Genomic DNA, 21,203 nt, shown 5'->3' with positions numbered 1-21,203 from the left:
CCCCCCCCCCCCAAAAAAAAGCACAATGTAACAAAAACCCTACTCTTGTGAATGTTGAAGCCTTTTCCTTTGAGTTCAGGAAAAAGACAAATATGTTTGATGTTACTTCACATTGTATTAAAAGTTCTAGTTAGTATGTATTAAAAGTTCTCTAGTATGAGGAGGCAGGAAAAAGAAAGAAAAGATGTAAGATACTTGAAAAGGAGGAATAAACTGTTACTATTTATGATATGATTGCATATACTTTTAAAATCCAAAATAATTAGATATTAGAAAGGCCTCTGAATATAGGACCAATATTCAGAGATTTATTTTCTGTATATACAATAAAGAAAATAAAATGAAAAAACATACCATTTTCAGTATAATAAAAAATCATGTACATATAAATCTAAGGATGTGTAAGCTTTCTTTTCAGAAAACTTATAAAACATTGAGAGACATTTAAAAATCCTGAAATAATTGGAGGCATATGTTATATTCATGCATAGGAAGAAATGTATTAATATTAGTACTCCCCAGAGTGAGCTATAGATTTATTATAGTTCCAATCAATTCCAAGTATGTATGTATATGTGAGTTAATAATCTTACTCTAAAAATTTACAGGGAAATATAAAGGACCAAGATCAAACAAGACGAGGTAGAGCTTGCCCTGTTGTATATCAAGACTTATACAAAGTTCCATTAATTAAGATAGCTCTAGGTAAGACACATCAGTGGAATAGTTAGTATAGAGTCCAAAATTAGATAGATTTAGAAATTATAATATAAAAACTTGCTCTATGATAAAAGTTATAAAAGAATTATAGGAAACTTGACTGCAATGTTATGCCACTCAAAAAATTAATTCCAGGGGCTGGGGTTGTGGCTCAGTGGTAGAGTGCTTGCCTTCCATGTGTGAAGCACCACATAAAAATAAAGGTATTATGTCCATCTACAGCTAAAAAAATTTTTTTAAATTATTTCCATATCAGTTGTTGATTTAAAGTGCAAGACAAGAGCAATAACACTAAGTGAAAAAAATGTAGATGGTCATATTTATGATCTTGGTATAAAAAGATTTTAATAATTAGGCTTTCATACTAAAGCTAAAAGAAAAAGAATGATAAATTTCACCATACTGATTGGAAATGTCTGTTTATTTAAAAATATCATTGAGAGAACTAGTGAGTGACAGAAGATATTTTTTCATATATAATTTTTAAGTGGCTCATATCCCATGAGCCCTTACAGAAAAAATATGTACTTCTTGAGAGAAATCCAAAAGTTCATTGAACATATGAAAAGATTCTAAACTCATTAATAATTAAGAAAACACTAAACTAAAATAGGTTGCTACCACATATTCTCCAAAACAGCTAGAATTTAAAAACTGATGGTATGAGGTATTGTAAGAATGGGGCAGCAGTAGCCTCTTACACTGCTAAAAAGAGCATACATTGGTATAGTTACTTTTGGAACAGTTTGGCATCATCTTTTAAAGCTGAAACTGTCATTAATCAGACTGTTCTCTTCGTAATGTATAGTCACAATATATATTATTCCCTTCACTTCAAAAAGCCATCATAATATTCATATTTAGAGTTTCCTACCTTGGTGGTGAAAATATAAAGAAAACAAGGAAATGCTTGTTTTATATACATTTACACAATATCATATATAATATTATATTTTTTTTAAAAAAAAACATTGTAGTTGTAGATGGACAGCATGCCTTTATTTAATTTTTAATTTTTTTTTAAAGAAAAGTTTATCTTTGAGGAGGAGGTAAACAAGGACAAAAGAGTCCAAAATGGAAGAGTCCTGAGGTGCAGGCATGTTTTATTTCTTTTATGGAGTTATATGACTGTTTAAATTACTAAGTTATACAGTTTTGTGCATACTTTTTTTTCTGTATGCTTAATATTACACAATTTTAAAAATATTTAAAAATGTACATAGAATTTTGTGCAAAAAGGTCAAAGGAGACAAATTTCATTTGTTTGGTTTTTTTAAAAGTATGTTAATTGACATACTTGCAAAGTGTTGTATGTATAAGTAACACTTGAGTGTTTAATGACTAACGTCTTTGTTAGTCATTAAAGCTCAGAAAATAGTAAATCTCTTCCTTTATAAAGTAACCAGTATTTATCAGTAGGTAATTTTGGGCAGTCAGCCGCACTTTCAACAGTTAGGCTGGACTGTAAATATGACCTTGCAAGACTGAAAACTGTCTTTATTTGTGAGAAAAATATAATTGTTCATGCTCTTTAAATCTTTTTATCAAAACATTAAAAACTCTTGGTAAGATGTATAAGGACAGTGTTAAAAAATAAAACGATTATTTAGTACAATGTAATTTACAACTTTAGAAACAATATTGGGTTTTTGTTGTTTAAAAACAAAAAAGAACACTTTGAACAGTGTTTGTCTTGTGTAACCTAAAAGAGCCACAGCTAACAGAGCTCAAACATCTTTTCTGTGCCTTGGCAAATTATAACACTCCTTTTCTACTAAATTTGGATCCACTTCCAGCATTTTATCTTTTGTACTTTCAGTGCAGTGAAATAACTCCCAGAGTCCCTTTAATTTTTCCCAGCATCCCTTCCTGAGACATATTTCTTATTTTTGTCAAAACTACATTCTTCACTTGTAAGTTTGCCTTCCCTAAGTTCCTCTGGCTGTGTATCTAGATTTTCATACAAAATGTTGTATGTTGTAGTAGCAACATTTCTACAGTCAGCTCTTCCACTTACATTGGATTTGAATTTCATTTCCAGTGTTATCAATTTTTGGCTGTTAGCTGCTCTTTTGTCTCTATTAGCAAATTCCCACTTTCTACTATTCATTTTGTAAAACTTCATATTGGTTTAGCAGTGGGAAGCAAGAAGTCAACACAGGTATTGGCTTTGCTGTCTGTGGAATTCAGTAACACATGGAGTCTTACCAAGTCAACTGACTTGGAAAGATGACTACTGATTGTGATGCGCATCTCATATTAACAGTGATTTGTTGACTAGAATGCTAGCAATGAAGTTTGTATTTATGCAGTTAGAGTTAATAGATATAATAGTGAAATTTGAACCATGTTGCTGGGAGATTGCTGTTTAAATTAACTTTGGTTGCTGAAATTGGTGCACATGAGAAGCATACAAAGTGAAGACAACCTCTAATTCAAAGATGGATTTTTGGTCAGTTAAAATTTTGGCAAGTTTGATGAGATTTTTGGTGCTAGGCTGCTTGAACTATTTATCTCTGACTTGTTGAACACCTGATATGTTTTATATGAAATTATAAATTTGATAGTACTCTCCTAGCTTTTTACGATTCTTAGGTAATTTCTTAGAAAGGCTCTCTGGACACCAACTTTGTAAAACAAAACCAGTATATATAGTAAATAGAAACAATGGTTTTACGAGAATAATAGGGATGGTGATTGTAAATTCACCATGATGTAGCATCTGATGTTGAAAGTAAGTTTTTAAAAAATGTTTTATGTCATATTGATGTTATAATAATTGAAAATAAACCAAAGCTAATAATAAGTTAGATTCTTTTAATCAGATGACTATTTTCATTGTCTTCATACAAGCATATAACTTTATTCTTAATTATGACATTAGAGTCTTATTCTGTGTTGGTTGAAATTGAATAATGTTAATTTCTTTTTTTGATTTCCTACAGGTGAACTAGCACAGAAGTTTATCTCAAGATGCCGTTAGTGAAAAGAAACATCGATCCTAGGCACTTGTGCCACACAGCACTGCCTAGAGGCATTAAGAATGAACTGGAATGTGTAACCAATATTTCTTTGGCAAATATAATTAGACAGCTAAGTAGCCTAAGTAAGTTTTATATGTATTAAAAAAATTACTTGCAAACCATAATGTTATGCTTTAGACTATTAAGAAGATATGCTTGCAGTTAATTTTGGGGAGGATATTTGATAGAGTATATAGTTATCCTGAAAAACGTAGTCATTTTAAGTAAAATTAATGAGCTTTAGAATCATTTCTTCTTCCCCTGCATGTCCCCCCACCACCCCGCCCCCCAAGAAAGGGAAATAAGGGCAGAATCTCTGGAACACAATCACATGATGGATGAGAATTATTAAAATCTTTAAAAAATATGATTGAGTGTAAGACCAGAGTAGTACTCTTGCTTGGTTGTTACCTATATTAGTTTTAGAAGTTTCAGCTGTGTTTGGGGACACCAGTATCTCTGTCTTTCCTAAAATGTTTTCATATTATCAAAGATCTAAAGTGAAAGGATTAGACTAATCAAATGAGTTTTGTCTAAGGGACATTAAAATGAGAGTCAAGAGTCTGATATACAGAAAAATGTGAAAACAGCAAGTAATTTGGCTGCTGGAAGATAGAAGGCAAACCGATTAGCCAGAGAAAGGCCCATAGAAAGAGTAGGTAGTGGAAAAGGAGACATGCAGTGTGTTCCCATTTTAAGATTATAGAACAGAAACTGGACATGGTGGCACAAGCCTGTAATCCTAGGAACTCTGGAGGCTGAGGCAGGAGGATCCAAGTTTGAGGCCATCCTCAGCAACTTAACAAGTTCCTGAGCAACTTAGTGAGACCTTGTCTCAAAAAATAAAAAGGACTGGGGCTAGAGATGTGGCTCAAGCAGTAGCGCACTCGCCTGGCATGCGTGCGGCCCGGGTTCGATCCTTAGCACCACATACAAAGATGTTGTGTCTGCCAAAAACTAAAAAGTAAATATTAAAAAAATTCTCTCTCTCTCTCTCTCTCTCTGTAAAAAAATAATAATAAATAAATGAACCTTTAAAAAAAAAAAAAAAGGACTGGGGCTGGGGTAGTGGCTCAGTGGAAGAGTGTTCGCCTAGCACATATGAGGCCCTGGATTCGATCCCCAGCACCACATAAATAAACAAACAAATAAAAAAAATAAATAAGGAGTTAGATCATTAAAAAAATAAATAAATAAATAAATAAAAAGGACTAGGAATGTGGTATAGCACCCTTGGTTTCAAACCAAAAAAAAAAAAAAGCAAAGAGCAAGAGAAAAAGATTATAGAACAGAGCTAGTTAAGGGATTATTTCCCATTCTAAATTTAATCAGGTAGAAAAATTTAAAACTAAAACAAATTTATTTTTGAATTAAAGAATTAGCTTTTTAATAAGACACCTGTACTTCATTTCAAATACATAACAAGATATTCTTGACCTAAACATTCTACAAGGAGTCCTAGATTTATCATGTCTGTCATACCCATCAGCATAGACTCTTCTAATAATAAAGGTTGGCCTGTATTTTCCATTTTTTTTAACTTTTGTCTTCCCTTTATATAACTTGAGTAGTGTCATCCCTTGGTATTTCTGGGAGATTGGTTCCAGAACCCCCCTCGGATACCAAAATCTATAGATGCCCAAGTCCTTTATGTTTGCATGGAACCTACACATATCCTCCCATATGTTGCACTTTAAATCATCTTTAGATTACTTAACAGGACTGTAAATGCTTATTTAAATAAATACTTGTTATACTGTATTATTTAGAATAAAATGAAGAAAAAAGTCTGTATATGGCTTTTTTTGGCCTAGCATTGATTGATCTAATGTTCAGTACAGATGGAGGTTTTTTTCCCAAATATTTTCTTTCCAAAATTTGTTGAATCTGCGAATTCAACACAGAATCTACAGGGCCAAATGTACTTAGCACAAGATAAAGAGAGATGGTTAATCTAATTTGTTTCAGGTGAGAGAGTGTGGTCATATATCTTTGTAGATAAAACATCATAAAACATTATGCAAGTACTCCTCATCTTATGATGTGGTTATGTTCCAGTAAACCCATCATAAGTTGAAAATGCCTTTACAAAAATGTATTTATCTGCCATCTGTGGTGGTGCAGGCCTATAATCCCAGCAGCTTGGGAGGCTGAGCAGGAGGATCTCAAGTTTAGACCCAGCCTCAGCAACTTAGTGAGGTCCTGAGCAACTCAGCAAGACCCTGTCTGTAAATAAAATATAAAGGGCTGAGGATGTCGCTCAGTGGTTAAGCACCCTTGGGTTCGATCCCTGGAACAAAAAAAAAAAAAAATTATTTAGCTACCTATCCTACCCAATATTATAGCTTAGCAACATAGTACACTATAGAGCATCACATGGCTCATCAGCACGTGACTGGGAGCTGCGGCACACTGCCACTGCCCAGAATCACAAGAAAGTATTGTACCACATATCACTAGCCCAAGAAAAGATCACACTTCAAATTTCCAAGTATGATTTCTATTGAATACTTGTCACTTTGTAAAGTTGAAAAATTGTTAAGTTAAACTATCATAAGTTGGAGAATTCTGTATTTGAATGCTTTTTGTGAGAATACCAAATTTTTGCATTGCCTGTGAAATACTTGTAAGAATAAATAACAGGCTATTTTTTTTTAATTTGTTTTAATTATATTCCTTGTTCCTGTTGGTGGTTATTATTTCAGGTTAGTTATTGGCAGTGAATCACTAAGATATTGTATTGTGTGTTTCTTTACCAGGAAAGCCAATATGTAGTATACCTCTTTTTCTTTTTTTTTTTTTTTGACTAGTACATTTTAGTTATACAAGTAATAGATTTCATTGTGGGTGTATTTATACATGCATATAATGTGGTTGTTACTTTTGAGACTAATCAAAAGAAAGTCTTCTGTTGACTCAGATATTACATTAACATTATAATTAACCATATTGTTTAAAGATATTTTGCTGACTTTTTTGTGACCTAGCATTGATTGATGTAATAGAACGTGACTTTATATAAAATATGTGTTAATGTGTATGTGAGTGCATCAGCTTGTTAGATACATGTTAAAAGCATAAAAACAACATAAGTAACTCTAGACAAAACATTTTTTAAACAAAATTGAAATGAATTTTCAGCCCAACACAGGTAGGTATCTTGCTTTATGTATATACCTAATATAGAATCTAGAATTAATGTGACTGTGTGTTAATTTGCAATAATTAACATTTATTATATAATCTAAAGATGACAAGACAACATAAGGAATTTTCAAGCCTAATGGAGTCCATATAAGCAACATCTGTCAGTAAGCTAACCAAATCTGGAAAAATAAACATATTGTAAAAATAAACGTAAGTTACATTTGGGAATATTCATATTTGGAATCAGAGGCCATATAGATGTTTTCTAACAGTTTATAAAAATTCGAAAACAAGATAAACCTATACGGTATTGTAGCAAGGTGTAACACTATTTTTTTTTATTACTCTGAAATTAATTTTTCTGGCAGTTTTTCCACTTGACATAGTTGAGAACCTGGAATTAAATCTAAAAGGCCTCTATATAGCCAGAATAAATAAGCCCACACAGTAAAGATAAAAATAACCAATTGATCCCACTCTCAGAGTGTGTTTACTTTTGCTTTGATAGTTCAGACATATTTATGATGTTATTTCCAAATATTTATGCTTCAGAAAATTAAAAGAGGAGGTAGAGGGAGCAGCACATAATAATAGAATAAGGCATCACAGAAGCCAACCAAAAATTGTAGTTTACAGCAAGGGAGGAATTGGCCAAAAAAGCAATATAAAAACTGGAAAAAGGCCATTTAATGTAAAAGCAAATATTCTTCTTCATTTCAAGGCTGTTTTCTGGCCTGGGTTTAAAAATAATTAAAAATAATTGATTTTTATAATTAATTCATGGCCATGAGTCCTCAAAAAAGGGGGAAATTTCATTTTGTATCCATTTAAGAAGACAAGGAAACTCAATACATTTCATAACAATTTTTATCCAAAGTAGTTATAATAATTAATGAATTTAATAATCTCTGAATTACTTAGAAAAATTAGCAATCTAAAATGATTGTGAGTAATTGAAGTATTCACTTCAGTACCACTGTTTGCACCAAAAGTTCTTCAGAATACAGTAATGAAAATAAACTATAGGCTTTCATATGGTTTAGGGCAAGACACTCTCAGCCAGATACTCTTGTCACTTCATAAAAGTGTACATGCCAGTATTTTATGCGATTTTTCCTAATAGAACATAATTTTGCTTTTTAACAGATGATTACTGAAAACCTAAAATCTACTTAATGTAAATTTCCTCTTCTCCATTTTATTGTTATCTTAACCATTTGGACTGTATATCAGAAAGTTTTTACTGTTCTTCCCATGGCTTTTCTCTTGTTGAATATAGTTAGTTTATGCTGCCAAGATGAAGTATAAAGTCTATTTATTGCTTTCAATTATAGATAATTTGGCAGATAGTATCTGTAACAAAATATCTGAATGTGGGCACTTATGAAGAAAAGAGGTTTATTTCATAGTATCAAAGGCCGAAAGTACAAGATAAGTGACTTCATCTATTCAGCCTCTGAAAAGGGCCCTCTTTACTGGGACTCAGCATGATTGAGAAATACTGTAGAAAGGGAACAAGTTGAATGCAGAAGAAGCCAAGTGGCTTCACTTTATAATATCCTATTTTCTCTAGAATTAACCCACTCTGTGAGACATAGTATTAATCCCTTCTGAGAGTGTTGCCCACATGACCTAATTGTCTTGCACAAGACCCCACCTCTTAAATGTTTCAGGTTACCATACTGAGGACTAAGCGTCTAGCATATGGGGGACAATTCATATCTAAACCACAGCATATAGATAGGTCATAAGCTGGAAGGGTAGAAGGATTGATAACACAAATTAGATTGGTAGACATTAGACGGATAATAGTGAATTACTTCATTGTATTATAAAGCTGTATGGTTCTTATTCTAAAAGAATTTATCTCATTTGGCAAATTTGAAGAATCCCAACTAAGTATAGAATACAGAAACCATTCTGAATAGTATGAGCAGATGTTAACATCATGAATTTTAAATTACAGAACTTATAGAAAAGAGATAGTCATAGGTGAAATTATTAAGGGAGGCTTACTGAATGAAAGGTGACTTGGGCCCTTAAGGACCAAATGAATTTTAAAAGAATAGGGAAGGAAGACATTTCAGCATGCATGTCCTAGGTAAACAAATAGAGGCAAAAATAAATAATACGTATATAGGGGGACTAAAAAGACAACTGATACTAGGTAAGTGTGGTGGAACCTGATTATGGAGGATGTAGATGTTAGATGAGGGGATTTAGATTTAAATTCATAGATAATGAGATACAGGTTCTTGAGTAGAGAAGTGGTATAATGTAAGAGTTGAAATTCAGATGTGCACACAGTTGTTTCTCATTTCTCTGGGGGGGGGGAGGCAGAGTTAAATTTAAAAAGAATGAATGGGATATCTGCTAAACTGGCATTTAAATGTGGAAGGGGGGCTCTCATAGACTTTTTCTTTAATTATTAAAAAGCTCCAGAAAAATGCAAATGCATTATAAATCTGCATATAAGTTCAGGTGATATACAGATTAAAAGTTAAGATTCCCTGTGTTCAACTAGGTTCTTGAACACCATTCCACTCCCAAAAGTTAGGTGCTTTCTGCTGTGTGGTTTTTAGCTGTTGTTGAGCTCCAACTCTGTATCAAGTATACCACCAGGCCCTTTGCTCTCTTCCTATAACTTCCTTTTGAGACATATATTTTTATTCCTATTTTACAGATGAGAAATTTGATATCAAGGTCTCATAGTGATTTGAATTTAATTGTTTATTAAATTGCTTTTCATATTTATTTAAATGTCTGTTTCTCCCTCTGTTCAAAATTTACCAAAGGTAGAAACCTTCTTCTAGCTATTTTGGCTTGCTTTTTTTAATAAGAGGAATTTACATAGCTAGAGAAATACATGGTTTTTAAATTTTTGATGATTTTTAAAGAAATTATAATAAGAATGCAAAATATCACTCTTAAGTTTTCTGAAGCTATGTCTTGGGTCTTAGACATATTTGAGACAGGGCATCCAGTAGGTCTATGAGGACTCTTGCATTCTGTCACCTGGCCTGAAATTCAGTTGAGACTAGTGTGGAGTCTATGTATAAATGCTGACTTGGGATTAAAAGAAATATTGTTTGGGGCTGGGGCTGTAGCTTAGTGGCAGAGCGTTTGCCTAGCATGCATGAGGCATTGGGTTTGATCCTCAGCACCACATAAAAATAAACAAAATAAAGGCATTCTGTCCATCTACAAATATAAACAAAAATTTTTAAAAAGAAGAAATATTGTTTGTATGTACTTTTACATCATAATCTCCCCTGACCCTCATCAGATAGCTAGATATCGGTAAAGTAAGTTGAATATTTCCACTTCAGGCACAAGTCATTGAGCAAAAGGTGGTAGAGCAGGATTTAAAATCAGATTTCCCAGAGTTTGTGTATTTATTTTTCCACTCTGTCATGACTTAGTGCCTGTAGGGTAGGATTAAAGTTTAAAATATTTCCAAATAAATGACAAATTTAATAGGACGGTACTTTATTTGTTCAGTATTTATCTCCATGATCATGATCACATTAAATCTTATGAAATATGTTTCATTTTTTGCTTAGGTAAATATGCTGAAGATATATTTGGAGAATTATTCAATGAAGCACATAGTTTTTCCTTCAGAGTTAACTCACTGCAAGAACGTGTGGACCGTTTATCTGTTAGTGTTACACAGCTTGATCCTAAAGAAGAAGAATGTAAGTTTATTCATATCTTCTTCCATGTATATATTTTAGTTAGAAGAGTATATTTAAGAATGGTATTAAACATGAATTTATTATAAATCTTTTTACCTGTTTTAATACATGTTATGGTCAATCAGGATTTTATCTATAAATGCCATCAATGTTAATCTCCTGACGTTTTATTTCTACCTGTTTTTGTTTTAATCTCTTTATTTCGTATACTACTTAGCTCTTAACTTTTTGACATGAAGAAGACATTTTAACCAGACCTTTTCTTCCATTCTTTCTGTTTCCTTCCTTATAATTTATTTATGTACTTTTGTCTTAGAAATAAAAAGTATTTGAAAAGTATCTGAAATCCTAAGGTTTGATTCTGTAAGAATGTGCCGCCTTTTAATATGCTTTTGTATGCTTATTGCTAGTCTTGTCTGCTTATTTTAATTAAATATTACTACCACTTTAAATGAACATTTCAAAAACAAATTGCCAGTATGTAGGGTGGAAGTGTTCTATGCCAAGAAAGATATATTTTGATGGAAAGTGTAGGTGAACTTCAGGAATCATTAGGACCTTCTGAGCCTTAAAATCAGGAGTTGAGTTAAAATCCATGTTGTTGGGAAAACTAGGCACTGAATAATAATGATAAATATAATGATAAAGCATTTAAAATTATTCATGATTGATAAGCCACTAGGGTCATAACCTTTTGAGTCATTCTGGCTTTTAAACAATTACAGAATATGAATTTGTTCAATGGTCAAATCATTTTAGGAAAATAAAATGAATTCTTGGTATTTTGTTTGTTTCAGTGTCTTTGCAAGACATAACAATGAGAAAAGCCTTCCGAAGTTCTACAATTCAAGATCAGCAGCTTTTCGACCGCAAGACTTTGCCTATTCCATTACAAGAGACATATGATGTTTGTGAACAACCTCCACCTCTCAACATACTTACTCCTTATAGGTCAGTAGGTTAATAAGTAAGAAGCCTTGTTATTTATATCAGACTACAGATTTAAATGCTAAATCCCCACACATTCTTAATTTTATTGTGCTTCTGGCCAACACAGAGAACCTTTCTTTCTGTCACTAAATGAGTTCCTAAGGTTCTGGCATACAAAAGAAAAAGACATATTCAAGGGGTTGTTTTAAACAAATATTACTAGAAAAAGCACTGACAAACCTGTTAATATGAAGGTCAAGGAAATGTTATTGTCCTTTTAACTTAATTTTTACTCAAATGAAAAATAAAGATCCCAAAATTCCACCATACTAACAAAATAAGTATTTTATTTTTGCTTGTTCTATCTACTCTAAGTATATATATCTATATATACATTAACTTTTTGCATAATGACAATATAGTATTTGTTTTAAAAATGCTTTTTTTAACCACTTAAAATCTGGAATTATTCAGCCTTTCTTTGGAGTTTTCTCACGAATTATTAAATGGGTAATTTAAGATGCACAGCACATAAAATGGTATTAAAGTAATTATTTAAAACTGTAAATCAATATGTAAGCTATTGGATATAAATGTTGCTATTAAAATGACTATTGGGTGACATCTTTTAGTTTAGTAAATTAAATTCATAAATAAATTATACTACTGGAAGTAACAGTAAAAACTTTTTATTCTAAATAATGTTATTATCTTTTCAGTCTTTTATTTTTGGCAGAACTCTTTGTAATTATTAAAATTTCTCAAAGGACTTTCAGAAAAATTTGACATTCAATGAAGTTAGAGATGAGCCCAGCTATACTTTTAATTTTTTAGTACTAACTCTGGAAAGTATCTGGTTTTTCATTTTCCTTACTCATTTGTAAGAAATTTTATATTGCTGCAATATTCTATTTTGGCAATATTTTCACATGTTATATTTTACTAATGTGAGAAGAAAAGACATTTCAGTAAAATTATTTCTATTTGATTGCCTCTTTGCCTTACTAGTATACATTTCAATTTATGTATTTCAGAGATGATGGTAAAGAAGGTTTGAAGTTTTATACCAATCCTTCATATTTCTTTGATCTGTGGAAAGAAAAAATGTTGCAAGATACAGAGGACAAGAGGAAGGAAAAGAGGAAACAGAAGGTATTAAAAGAGATTTTAAAAATTGAAGTTATTTTTTGTATGTTTATGTTTATTGCATTTATGGAACTTTATTAATCCTGTACTTTGATGGTTTTATTTTATTTGGATCCATACTGAAGTCTTTATATCTATACAGCTGAGTCTCCTAGGGAAGCAGATGAGCAATTAGATTATTACAGTATGGTAGTGCCATAATGAGGTTTGTTTAGAGGTTTGGGTAACACAAAATAGCATCTGCTTTAGCCAGCAGACAAAGCTTTTATAAACAGTCTTGAAGAACAAATGAAAATAAATTGGACCATGGAAGAGAAGGGCATTCTAGTATGGAGAAATAAAGGAATATTATATGCAGATATTGGTAAAGTAAGTAAATTAAGCTAATATTTTCTTGCCAAAGAGCACATCCTAAAGTTTTCCAAATGTTTTAAAGAAGTTAGATTCTTACTAAACTCCTGTTATCTGTCTCTTGTGTTGTCAATTTCTACTTTAATGCATTCACTTGGATCTGCTTTCTTTTATGTTAATGATAACAGAAAATATAGAAGAAGCAACTTGATTTAGGCATTTATGAAGGAGGCAAAATCTGTCTTTATCATTCTTGTTTGTCTTGTAGCTATTACTACTTTTCCCAATCTCTGTAATGCCCTTTTGTCATCTTCTGTGCTAGACAGTGTCCCTGTGTTCTAACCAGTTTGCAAACTGGTGACTGGCAAACCAGATTACGCCATTAGGCAGGTTTCATTTGCCAAAAAGAGGGGTCTTAAAGTTTTTGAACTGGAATTTCTTAGATGAGATATGTCTATCTAGTTCACAGCCTACCCCATCATATACTGACTAGCTTCATTCATGTATGTTATCTGCTTGGCTTCTCTAGGCATTTGATATTTGTTATACCTATTCTAGACTTTTCTCCCCTAATTTGAATCACCTTGTATTCTATTGTTTAAAAACCCAGTGTTCTGTTGAGTGATACAATTAATATGGATTAGTTGGATAACAGAATTTGTTTCCCATGTGTCAGCCAGCTAATTGGTCGCTTCCCAGTTAGCATAATCTTAGTAAATTTTCATATTGGTTAGAAACAAACAATATATCATTTATGGCAGAAATTTCAAGCTAATAGATCTTGGAGAGAGGGAGGGGTTTTTTGTTTGGGGATTTTTATTTTTTTATTTTTTGGTTGTTTTGTTTTTATTTTCATCTGAAAGGAATTTCTGACCTCCCCATTTATTACTTAGACATATTTGTTAGTCACTTTTACATCACTGTGACTAAAACACCTGGCAAGAATAACTTAGAGGAGGAAAAGTTTATTTTTCAGCTCATGGTTTCAGAGACTTAGCCCATGGTTGGCCCACTCCATTGCTCTGGGCCTGAGGTGATGGTGGAACATCATAACGGGAGGGTGTAGAAAGGAAAACTACTCATTTCCTGACAGTCACAAAGGAGAGAAAGACAGTAAGGTGCTGGGGACAAACTATAACCTCAATGGCACGCCCCCATTGGTCTACTTCCTCCATTCACACCAGATCTATAGTTAGACCCAATACAGGAATACTTTCAAATTATTAATCATCAAGTGGATTAATCTACCAATTAGTTTATAGATGGATCACATGTTGCTATGTCACTCAGCTATGTCACTCTTAACTGAATCATTTCACCTCTAATCATTGCCACATTGTCTCCTGAGCTTTTGGGGATACCTCATATTCAACCCACCATAGCATACTCCAATGTGTTCAGCACATCAGTTCAAAATTGTGGTTACAAAACATGGCAAGTGCACAAAAACACACCTATAATCCCCACTACTCAGGTGGTTAAAGCAGGAGGATGACAAGTTTGAAACCAGCTTCAGCAGTTTAATGAGACTCTCATCTCAAAATAAGAGAACAGAAAGGGTTGGGGATGTAGCTCTGTGATAGAGTGCTTGCCTAGCATGTGGGAAGTCCTGGGTTCAATCCTGTATTGTTTTAAAAAAGGCAAGAAACTGGGATAACTGCAGACTAGCTAAAATTGAACTCTGAATGTATAAGTGAACTGTCCCTGTGTTACTTTTATCGTATTATGGTATTGTCTTTAATATTTCAACTTTTCAAATTTTATGATAGTTGTAACCTCTTTTTAAAAATTAGCATTTCAGCATTTGGCTTTGTTTCAATACATCTGTTATAGCAGAAAAATCTAGATCGTCCTCATGAACCAGAAAAAGTACCAAGAGCACCTCATGACAGGAGGAGAGAATGGCAGAAGCTGGCCCAAGGTCCAGAGCTGGCTGAAGATGATGCTAATCTCTTACATAAGCATATTGAAGTTGCTAATGGCCCAGCCTCTCATTTTGAAACAAGGTTTCTTTTCTTTGTTTCTTTTATTTGTTGTTATTTTTAAATTAATGATAAAACATTGGCTTTATTTGCAATATCTGTACTGCTAAGTTTTGAGTCCTAAACTGTTGAACTGGAAGACCCTGTTGTAATTAGAAAGATTATATCAAAATCCTGACCGTTGAGCCTTCTGAAGTCTGACCTTGGGCAAGGTCATTCCTATATTTGGACTTTATTCTTGTCATCTGTGGAAAGAGGTGGTTGGAGTAAATGATTTTCACTGTTATTTTAACTTTTATCTGAAGTCTCAACTCTTCAATATTTCAGGTTTACTAGAGTTTCACAGTAGAGTAGGGTCTGGAATTTTTTTTTTTTTTTTTTTTGCATATAAAATGGGAGTTGAAGAGGGGTTCTTTTTTGTCCTTTTTCTGTCCACTGACTTCCTTTCTGTGCCACATTCCTCACCTCAGACATATCAGGACTTTCAAACAAATTTACTCAACCTCTTTTGCAGAAATATAGAATTGGTCATTTTCCGTTATCAGTCGCCAGGGGCCCTTTCTAAGTAACAAGCTACCATAGCAAACACATTACACTGGCATGCCTCTGAAGAAATTTGTGTGCTGTCATGTTGACTTTTTAATGGAAAAGAGATGAATGTTTTCTTTTGAATAACACAGGTAAATTATTGGGCCATTACTGTGAAATATTTTGGCCTATTTTAAGAGAAATATACATCTGAGAGATAATATTTATCTGCATTATTGAAAGAAACTGAAAGAATTGAGATTTTAAAATAATAATTATCTGTTGACAGACATTTTTATTACAACTAAATAAGATATTTCTGACTTGCTCTGTGTACATCTGTTAAATCCAACTTTGTCCCCAGATGGAACTACAATCTATAAATATAAAACTTTACATGTTCAAGCTGAAATTTTGCTTAAATATGATCTGGATCACATGTTGCTATGTCACTCAGCTATTTTCTGAGTGCTTTCCCACTTTTTGAACACTTAAAGGACACAACGATTTGAGCTAGCCATCTCTGTGGTGCTAGAATCAGGGAGATCTTTTGAGAGCTGTAAGTTTAAGAGAACAACAAGTTCTCATAAAAAGAATGTGGTAAACATTTTCAGTTTTCATATTCTGTCATTGGAAGCTTCTTATGAAGAAAAAAATGAAATATAGACAGGTAATTTTAAACACTATTTGCCAAAGTTAATTATTTTCATGTTGTTGGGCACAGTGGTCCACACCTGTAATCTCAGCAGCTTGGGAGGCTCAGGCAGGAGGATTGCAGTTCAAAGCCATCCTCAGCAACAGCAAGGCACTAAGCAACTCAGTGAGACCCTATCTCTAAAGAAAATACAAAAAAAAGGGCTGGGGATGTGGCTCAGTGGTTGAGTGCCCCTGAGTTCAATCCCTGGGACCAAAACAAACAAACAGAAAAATTATATATAAATTACAGGATTATATATGTAATGTTTTTAATCTTTAAAAATTAAATTAATATTTCATTATAAAATAATAAAGTAACTGATGGTCACAATAATAAGACTAAATTAGTAAGTAAAGATTGCTTTATGAACAGTATTCTTTGTTTTAAAAGTAGGTTTTATTAATACATTTCTGTAAGAAGTTTTTTAAAAATAACTAAACTACTGGTATTCAAAGATAAATTATTTCATTTAGAACACTTTATTTCACCAGTAATTCAAGAAAGTGCACTGATACTGTGTATTTCTTTTAGACCTCAGACTTACGTGGATCATATGAATGGATCTTATTCACTTTCTGCCTTGCCATTTAGTCAGATGAGTGAGCTTCTGACTAGAGCTGAGGAAAGGGTCTTAGTCAGACCACATGAACCACCTCCGCCTCCACCCATGCATGGAACAGGAGATGCAAAACCCATACCCACCTGTATCAGGTATGTTGGGACAAGCATGTGATGTTTTATGTTAAGGGTTGGTAAGCTTTTTCTTTAAAGGAACAAATTCTAAATGTTTTAGGATTAATGGGGATATGATTTCTGTCACAAGTAGTCAATTTTGTCATTGTATGAAAATAGCCATGCACACTATATATCCAAATGAATGTGTCTGTGTCTCAGTAAAACTACATTAATGGAAACAAGGAACTGGTCACATTTGGCCTATGGGATGTAATTTGCCATTCTCTGATTAGACCTGATACATTCTCCAGGAAAATTTTACTTAATAACAATTTACTTTAAAGAAAGTATGTTTTGTTTTATTATAGCTTTGTTATCAAGCATATCAGGTACAGTGTATTAAGAAAAAAAAAGAAATTTTTGGACTGTCATTAGGCTGTAAGAAATGTAGCTATGAATACTTAAATAGTTTCAGAACATCAAAGACAATTAGCAGTTTTGCTTGTAATATTCTTTTAGTAAAGCTATTCTGAAGTTAAATCTTCTTCAGTTATCTAAAGTGTACATTTTTAATAGGTATTAAAGAAACTTAGATATCAGCTTTACAATTTTCTGTTAAACTAACCTTTTATTACTGGTTCATTTGTTGTTCCAGCCTCAAGAAGAAAGAGGGCTGTAAATTTGCTTTTGTGGTTTTAATTAGCTGTCGTTGACTTCACTGAAATGGCATATGATGAGTTTTTAATAGGTGCAATATAAATACAGCATTGTATTAGCCACAGATATTGCTACAAATATTGCATTATGATAAATATTGAATCATTACAGAGACTCATCAGTGTATAATTGAGAATTTTATTTATTTATCAACAAAGTTAGCATAAAATGCTTAAGTGAATATGAAATTTGCATGACAGGATGAGACTGTTTAGAATATTACAAACCAGGGTTGGGGTTGTGGCTCAGCGGTAGAGTGCTTGCCTGGCAAGTGTGAGGCCTTGGGTTCGATCTTCAGCCACATAAAAATAAATAAATAAAATAAAAGTACTATGTCCAACTACAACTAAAAAATAAATATTAAAAAAAAAGAATATTACAGACCAAGCAAGGCGTGGTGGCACATGACTGTAATCCCAGCGACTCAGAAGGCTGAGGCAGGAGGACTGCAGTTTTGAGGCCAACCTCAGCAACTTAACAAGACCCTATCTCAAAAATGAAAAGGAAAAAACTACTGGCAATGTGATTCAGTAGTTAATTGCTCCTAGGGTACAATCCCGTTATAAAAAAATAGATATAGAATATTACAAACCAAAGTACCACCCACTAATTTTCTCATTGATGTACTTTTAATTCTTACTTCTGAAATAGTGTTAAAAAATTTTAAATTTCTATAGGAACATGTTTATGTATCTATTTTTATAGAATTAATTTTAATCATAGTTTCTATAGATTTTTTTTTCAGCTTTAATAACTTGCTAGGATTTCTTTATCATTTCAGTTCTGCTACAGGTTTGATAGAAAATCGCCCTCAGTCACCAGCCACAGGCAGAACACCTGTGTTTGTGAGCCCCACTCCCCCACCTCCTCCACCACCTCTTCCATCTGCCTTGTCAACTTCTTCATTAAGAGCTTCAATGACTTCCACTCCTCCCCCTCCAGTACCTCCCCCACCTCCACCTCCAACCACTGCTTTGCAAGCTCCAGCTGTACCACCACCTCCAGCTCCTCTTCAGATTGCCCCTGGAGTTCTTCACCCAGCTCCTCCTCCAATTGCACCTCCTCTAGTACAACCCTCTCCACCAGTAGCTAGAGCTGCCCCAGTATGTGAGACTGTACCAGTTCATCCACTCCCACAAGGTGAAGTCCAGGGGCTGCCTCCACCCCCACCACCGCCTCCTCTGCCTCCACCTGGCATTCGACCATCATCACCTGTCACAGTTGCAGCTCTTGCTCATCCTCCCTCTGGGCTACATCCAACACCATCTACTGCCCCAGGTCCCCATGTTCCATTAATGCCTCCATCTCCTCCATCACAAGTTATACCTGCTTCTGAGCCAAAGCGTCATCCATCAACCCTACCTGTAATCAGTGACGCAAGGAGTGTACTACTGGAAGCAATACGAAAAGGTAATTTTTTCAGGACCATGAAAAGCATTGTGGTAGCATTGAAAATTTTCTAAATATTTAAGACAACAATGCAGTCCTCATTTATAAAATTTTAGATGATTTTGTTTTTGTACAAAAGTAAAGGTATGTCCAACTTATATTTTAAATTATTCTTAAGAAAATACAAAACATTTAATCATTTTATTTTCATACTTAGGGATTCTTAAAATGTTTATTGAGTTAATGAGAAACTTAAAATATCAGATGTAAATATTATAGAAAATTTAAATTCTCTATGTTTAGTGTTTATGTAAAATGTTTTACAAATTATAGAATTTTAAAATGTTTTTTTTCTTCAGTGTCAAAGCTTTTCATTTGGGATAGCATTGACATTTGTTCTTCTAGATGCCTGTAAAGCTAAGTAAGGGTTAAGGTTCTTCCCTTAGTTACCAAGAAAGACTTCTTGATAGGATGGTTATTCATTTATTCAGTTAGCATTTCTTTTTTTTCCCCCCAGTTAGCGTTTCTTAAGCAGCTGTTATATGCCAGGAATCAGAAGTATAAAATGAATAATAGTGCTTTTCCTTCAAGTACAGAGGATAATAAAGTGACAGAAAATATATTCAACAGTGTATAATTTATCTGACTATAGTGATAATAGAAGAAATGTATTATCTGGTTAACTTTTTAAGGGATAGTAAACAGGAGGTACAGTAGACCATAATAGATAAATATAAACTGTAGATATCCATTGGGTAAGTTTTACTAATTAACTCATAAATGATGATGTAATGAAAGATTTAATGCCTCTGATTATAATTACTTCAAATTATTTTTAATCGGTCTTGCTTATTTTCCTATTAGTATTTCTCATATTTATTTGATCTTATGCCAGAAATAATACTATCTGGTGTTTAGCATTTTGATTTAAAATGAATGGTTTGGATTTACTATATCAGGTATTCAACTACGCAAAGTAGAAGAGCAGCGTGAACAGGAAGCTAAGCATGAACGCATTGAAAATGATGTTGCCACCATCCTGTCTCGCCGTATTGCTGTGGAATATAGTGATTCAGAAGATGATTCAGAATTTGATGAAGTAGATTGGTTGGAATAAGAAAAATGCATTGATAAATATTACAAAACTGAATGCAAATGTCCTTTGTGGTGCTTGTTCTTTGAAAATGTTTGGTCATTCTAGTGTTTTGCTTTCTATTCCTTATAATAAATAACCCTTTTCCTCCATAATTTTTGATTTTGAAGAAAAGTATTAGCATACATTTCAAACTAAATGTTTTACAGTGGTTTTTTTTTTTTCCCTGAATAGACATAATTCGGTCCAACAAACCACTAAGTATTAAGCATGGACAGCTGTTGTTAGAGTAGCAGATTCAGTTTTTTGATATATCTTAATTGTGCACTTCGTGAATTTTAATTTAAAGAAAGCGAATGAGATTGAAATCTTGAGGGCAGCTGTAATATTAATGAGCCTTATTCTACTTCCTGATGTTTTAAAAGAAGAAACACTGCCTTGATATATGAATACACTCAGAAAGTACATTTAGCTTGTAGTGTTGAATTCTCTTAAAGGAATGCTTAAATTTTTTATTATTATTTTATTGTTTTAAATACTTGCCTTATTTGAATGTTTAGCAGTACTCCTTTCCCACTTATATATTGTGTGATACAATTTTGCTTGCCTATAGGAGTTTAAAAATTTTCCATGTGAAATACTCTGAATTAAACATACATGTAACTTACATAACTGTTAGAAATAACAGTCTGATTTAATAAATGGTTCATTTTAAAGGTTCCTGGGTGTTGCTCTTTGAATAAAACTGTTTCTGATCACTTATCGAATACTCCAAAGTAGCTTTAAATACTGCAAAGCTGTACATGATGGCAACATACCTAAAATCACAGCAGTTGAGGAGACCAAAGCAAAAGGACTGTATTTGACGCCAACCTTAGCAACTTAGCAAGACCCTGCCTCAAATAAAATTTTTTAAAAGCTAGGGATTTATGTTAGTGGTAGAATGCCCTTGGATTCAATCCCCTTTATTAATAAATAAATAGTAAATGAAAATTTAAAAACAATTTCAGCAATATAATTTTCTCTTAGTTGTACATATTCATATTGTAATCACTAAATCATTTTTTCAAAGGTTAAAAAATTTATATTTTCCACTCCTTGAGATCT

The 21,203-nt window shown here is 32.9% G+C and overlaps 1 protein-coding gene across 4 annotated transcripts in view; it reads left to right on the top strand.

Moving 5' to 3' along the window:
* Wasf1 (WASP family member 1) overlaps nt 1-20,816 on the top strand; it is a 58,712-nt gene extending 37,896 nt beyond the window's left edge. For 3 of the 4 annotated variants that reach the window (XM_015500123.2, XM_048787756.1, XM_048787766.1), the window contains exons 2-9: nt 3,666-3,826; nt 10,454-10,588; nt 11,386-11,539; nt 12,553-12,670; nt 14,849-15,021; nt 16,754-16,933; nt 18,396-19,024; nt 19,963-20,816. In XM_015500123.2, coding sequence (XP_015355609.1) covers nt 3,694-3,826; nt 10,454-10,588; nt 11,386-11,539; nt 12,553-12,670; nt 14,849-15,021; nt 16,754-16,933; nt 18,396-19,024; nt 19,963-20,120 — 1,680 coding nt within the window. In that variant the 5' untranslated portion in view covers nt 3,666-3,693 and the 3' untranslated portion in view covers nt 20,121-20,816. The remainder of the gene's footprint in view (nt 1-3,665; nt 3,827-10,453; nt 10,589-11,385; nt 11,540-12,552; nt 12,671-14,848; nt 15,022-16,753; nt 16,934-18,395; nt 19,025-19,962) is intronic. The other variant, XM_048787810.1, reaches the window with a different exon arrangement.
* Nucleotides 20,817-21,203: the final 387 nt, after the last annotated feature.

This window comes from Marmota marmota, unplaced genomic scaffold (genome assembly GCF_001458135.2).
Source record: "Marmota marmota marmota unplaced genomic scaffold, marMar, whole genome shotgun sequence".
In the NCBI taxonomy this organism is placed as follows: Eukaryota; Metazoa; Chordata; class Mammalia; order Rodentia; family Sciuridae; genus Marmota; species Marmota marmota.
The sequence above is the reverse complement of the archived record's forward strand: the minus strand, read 5'-3'. Positions and strand labels throughout refer to the sequence as shown.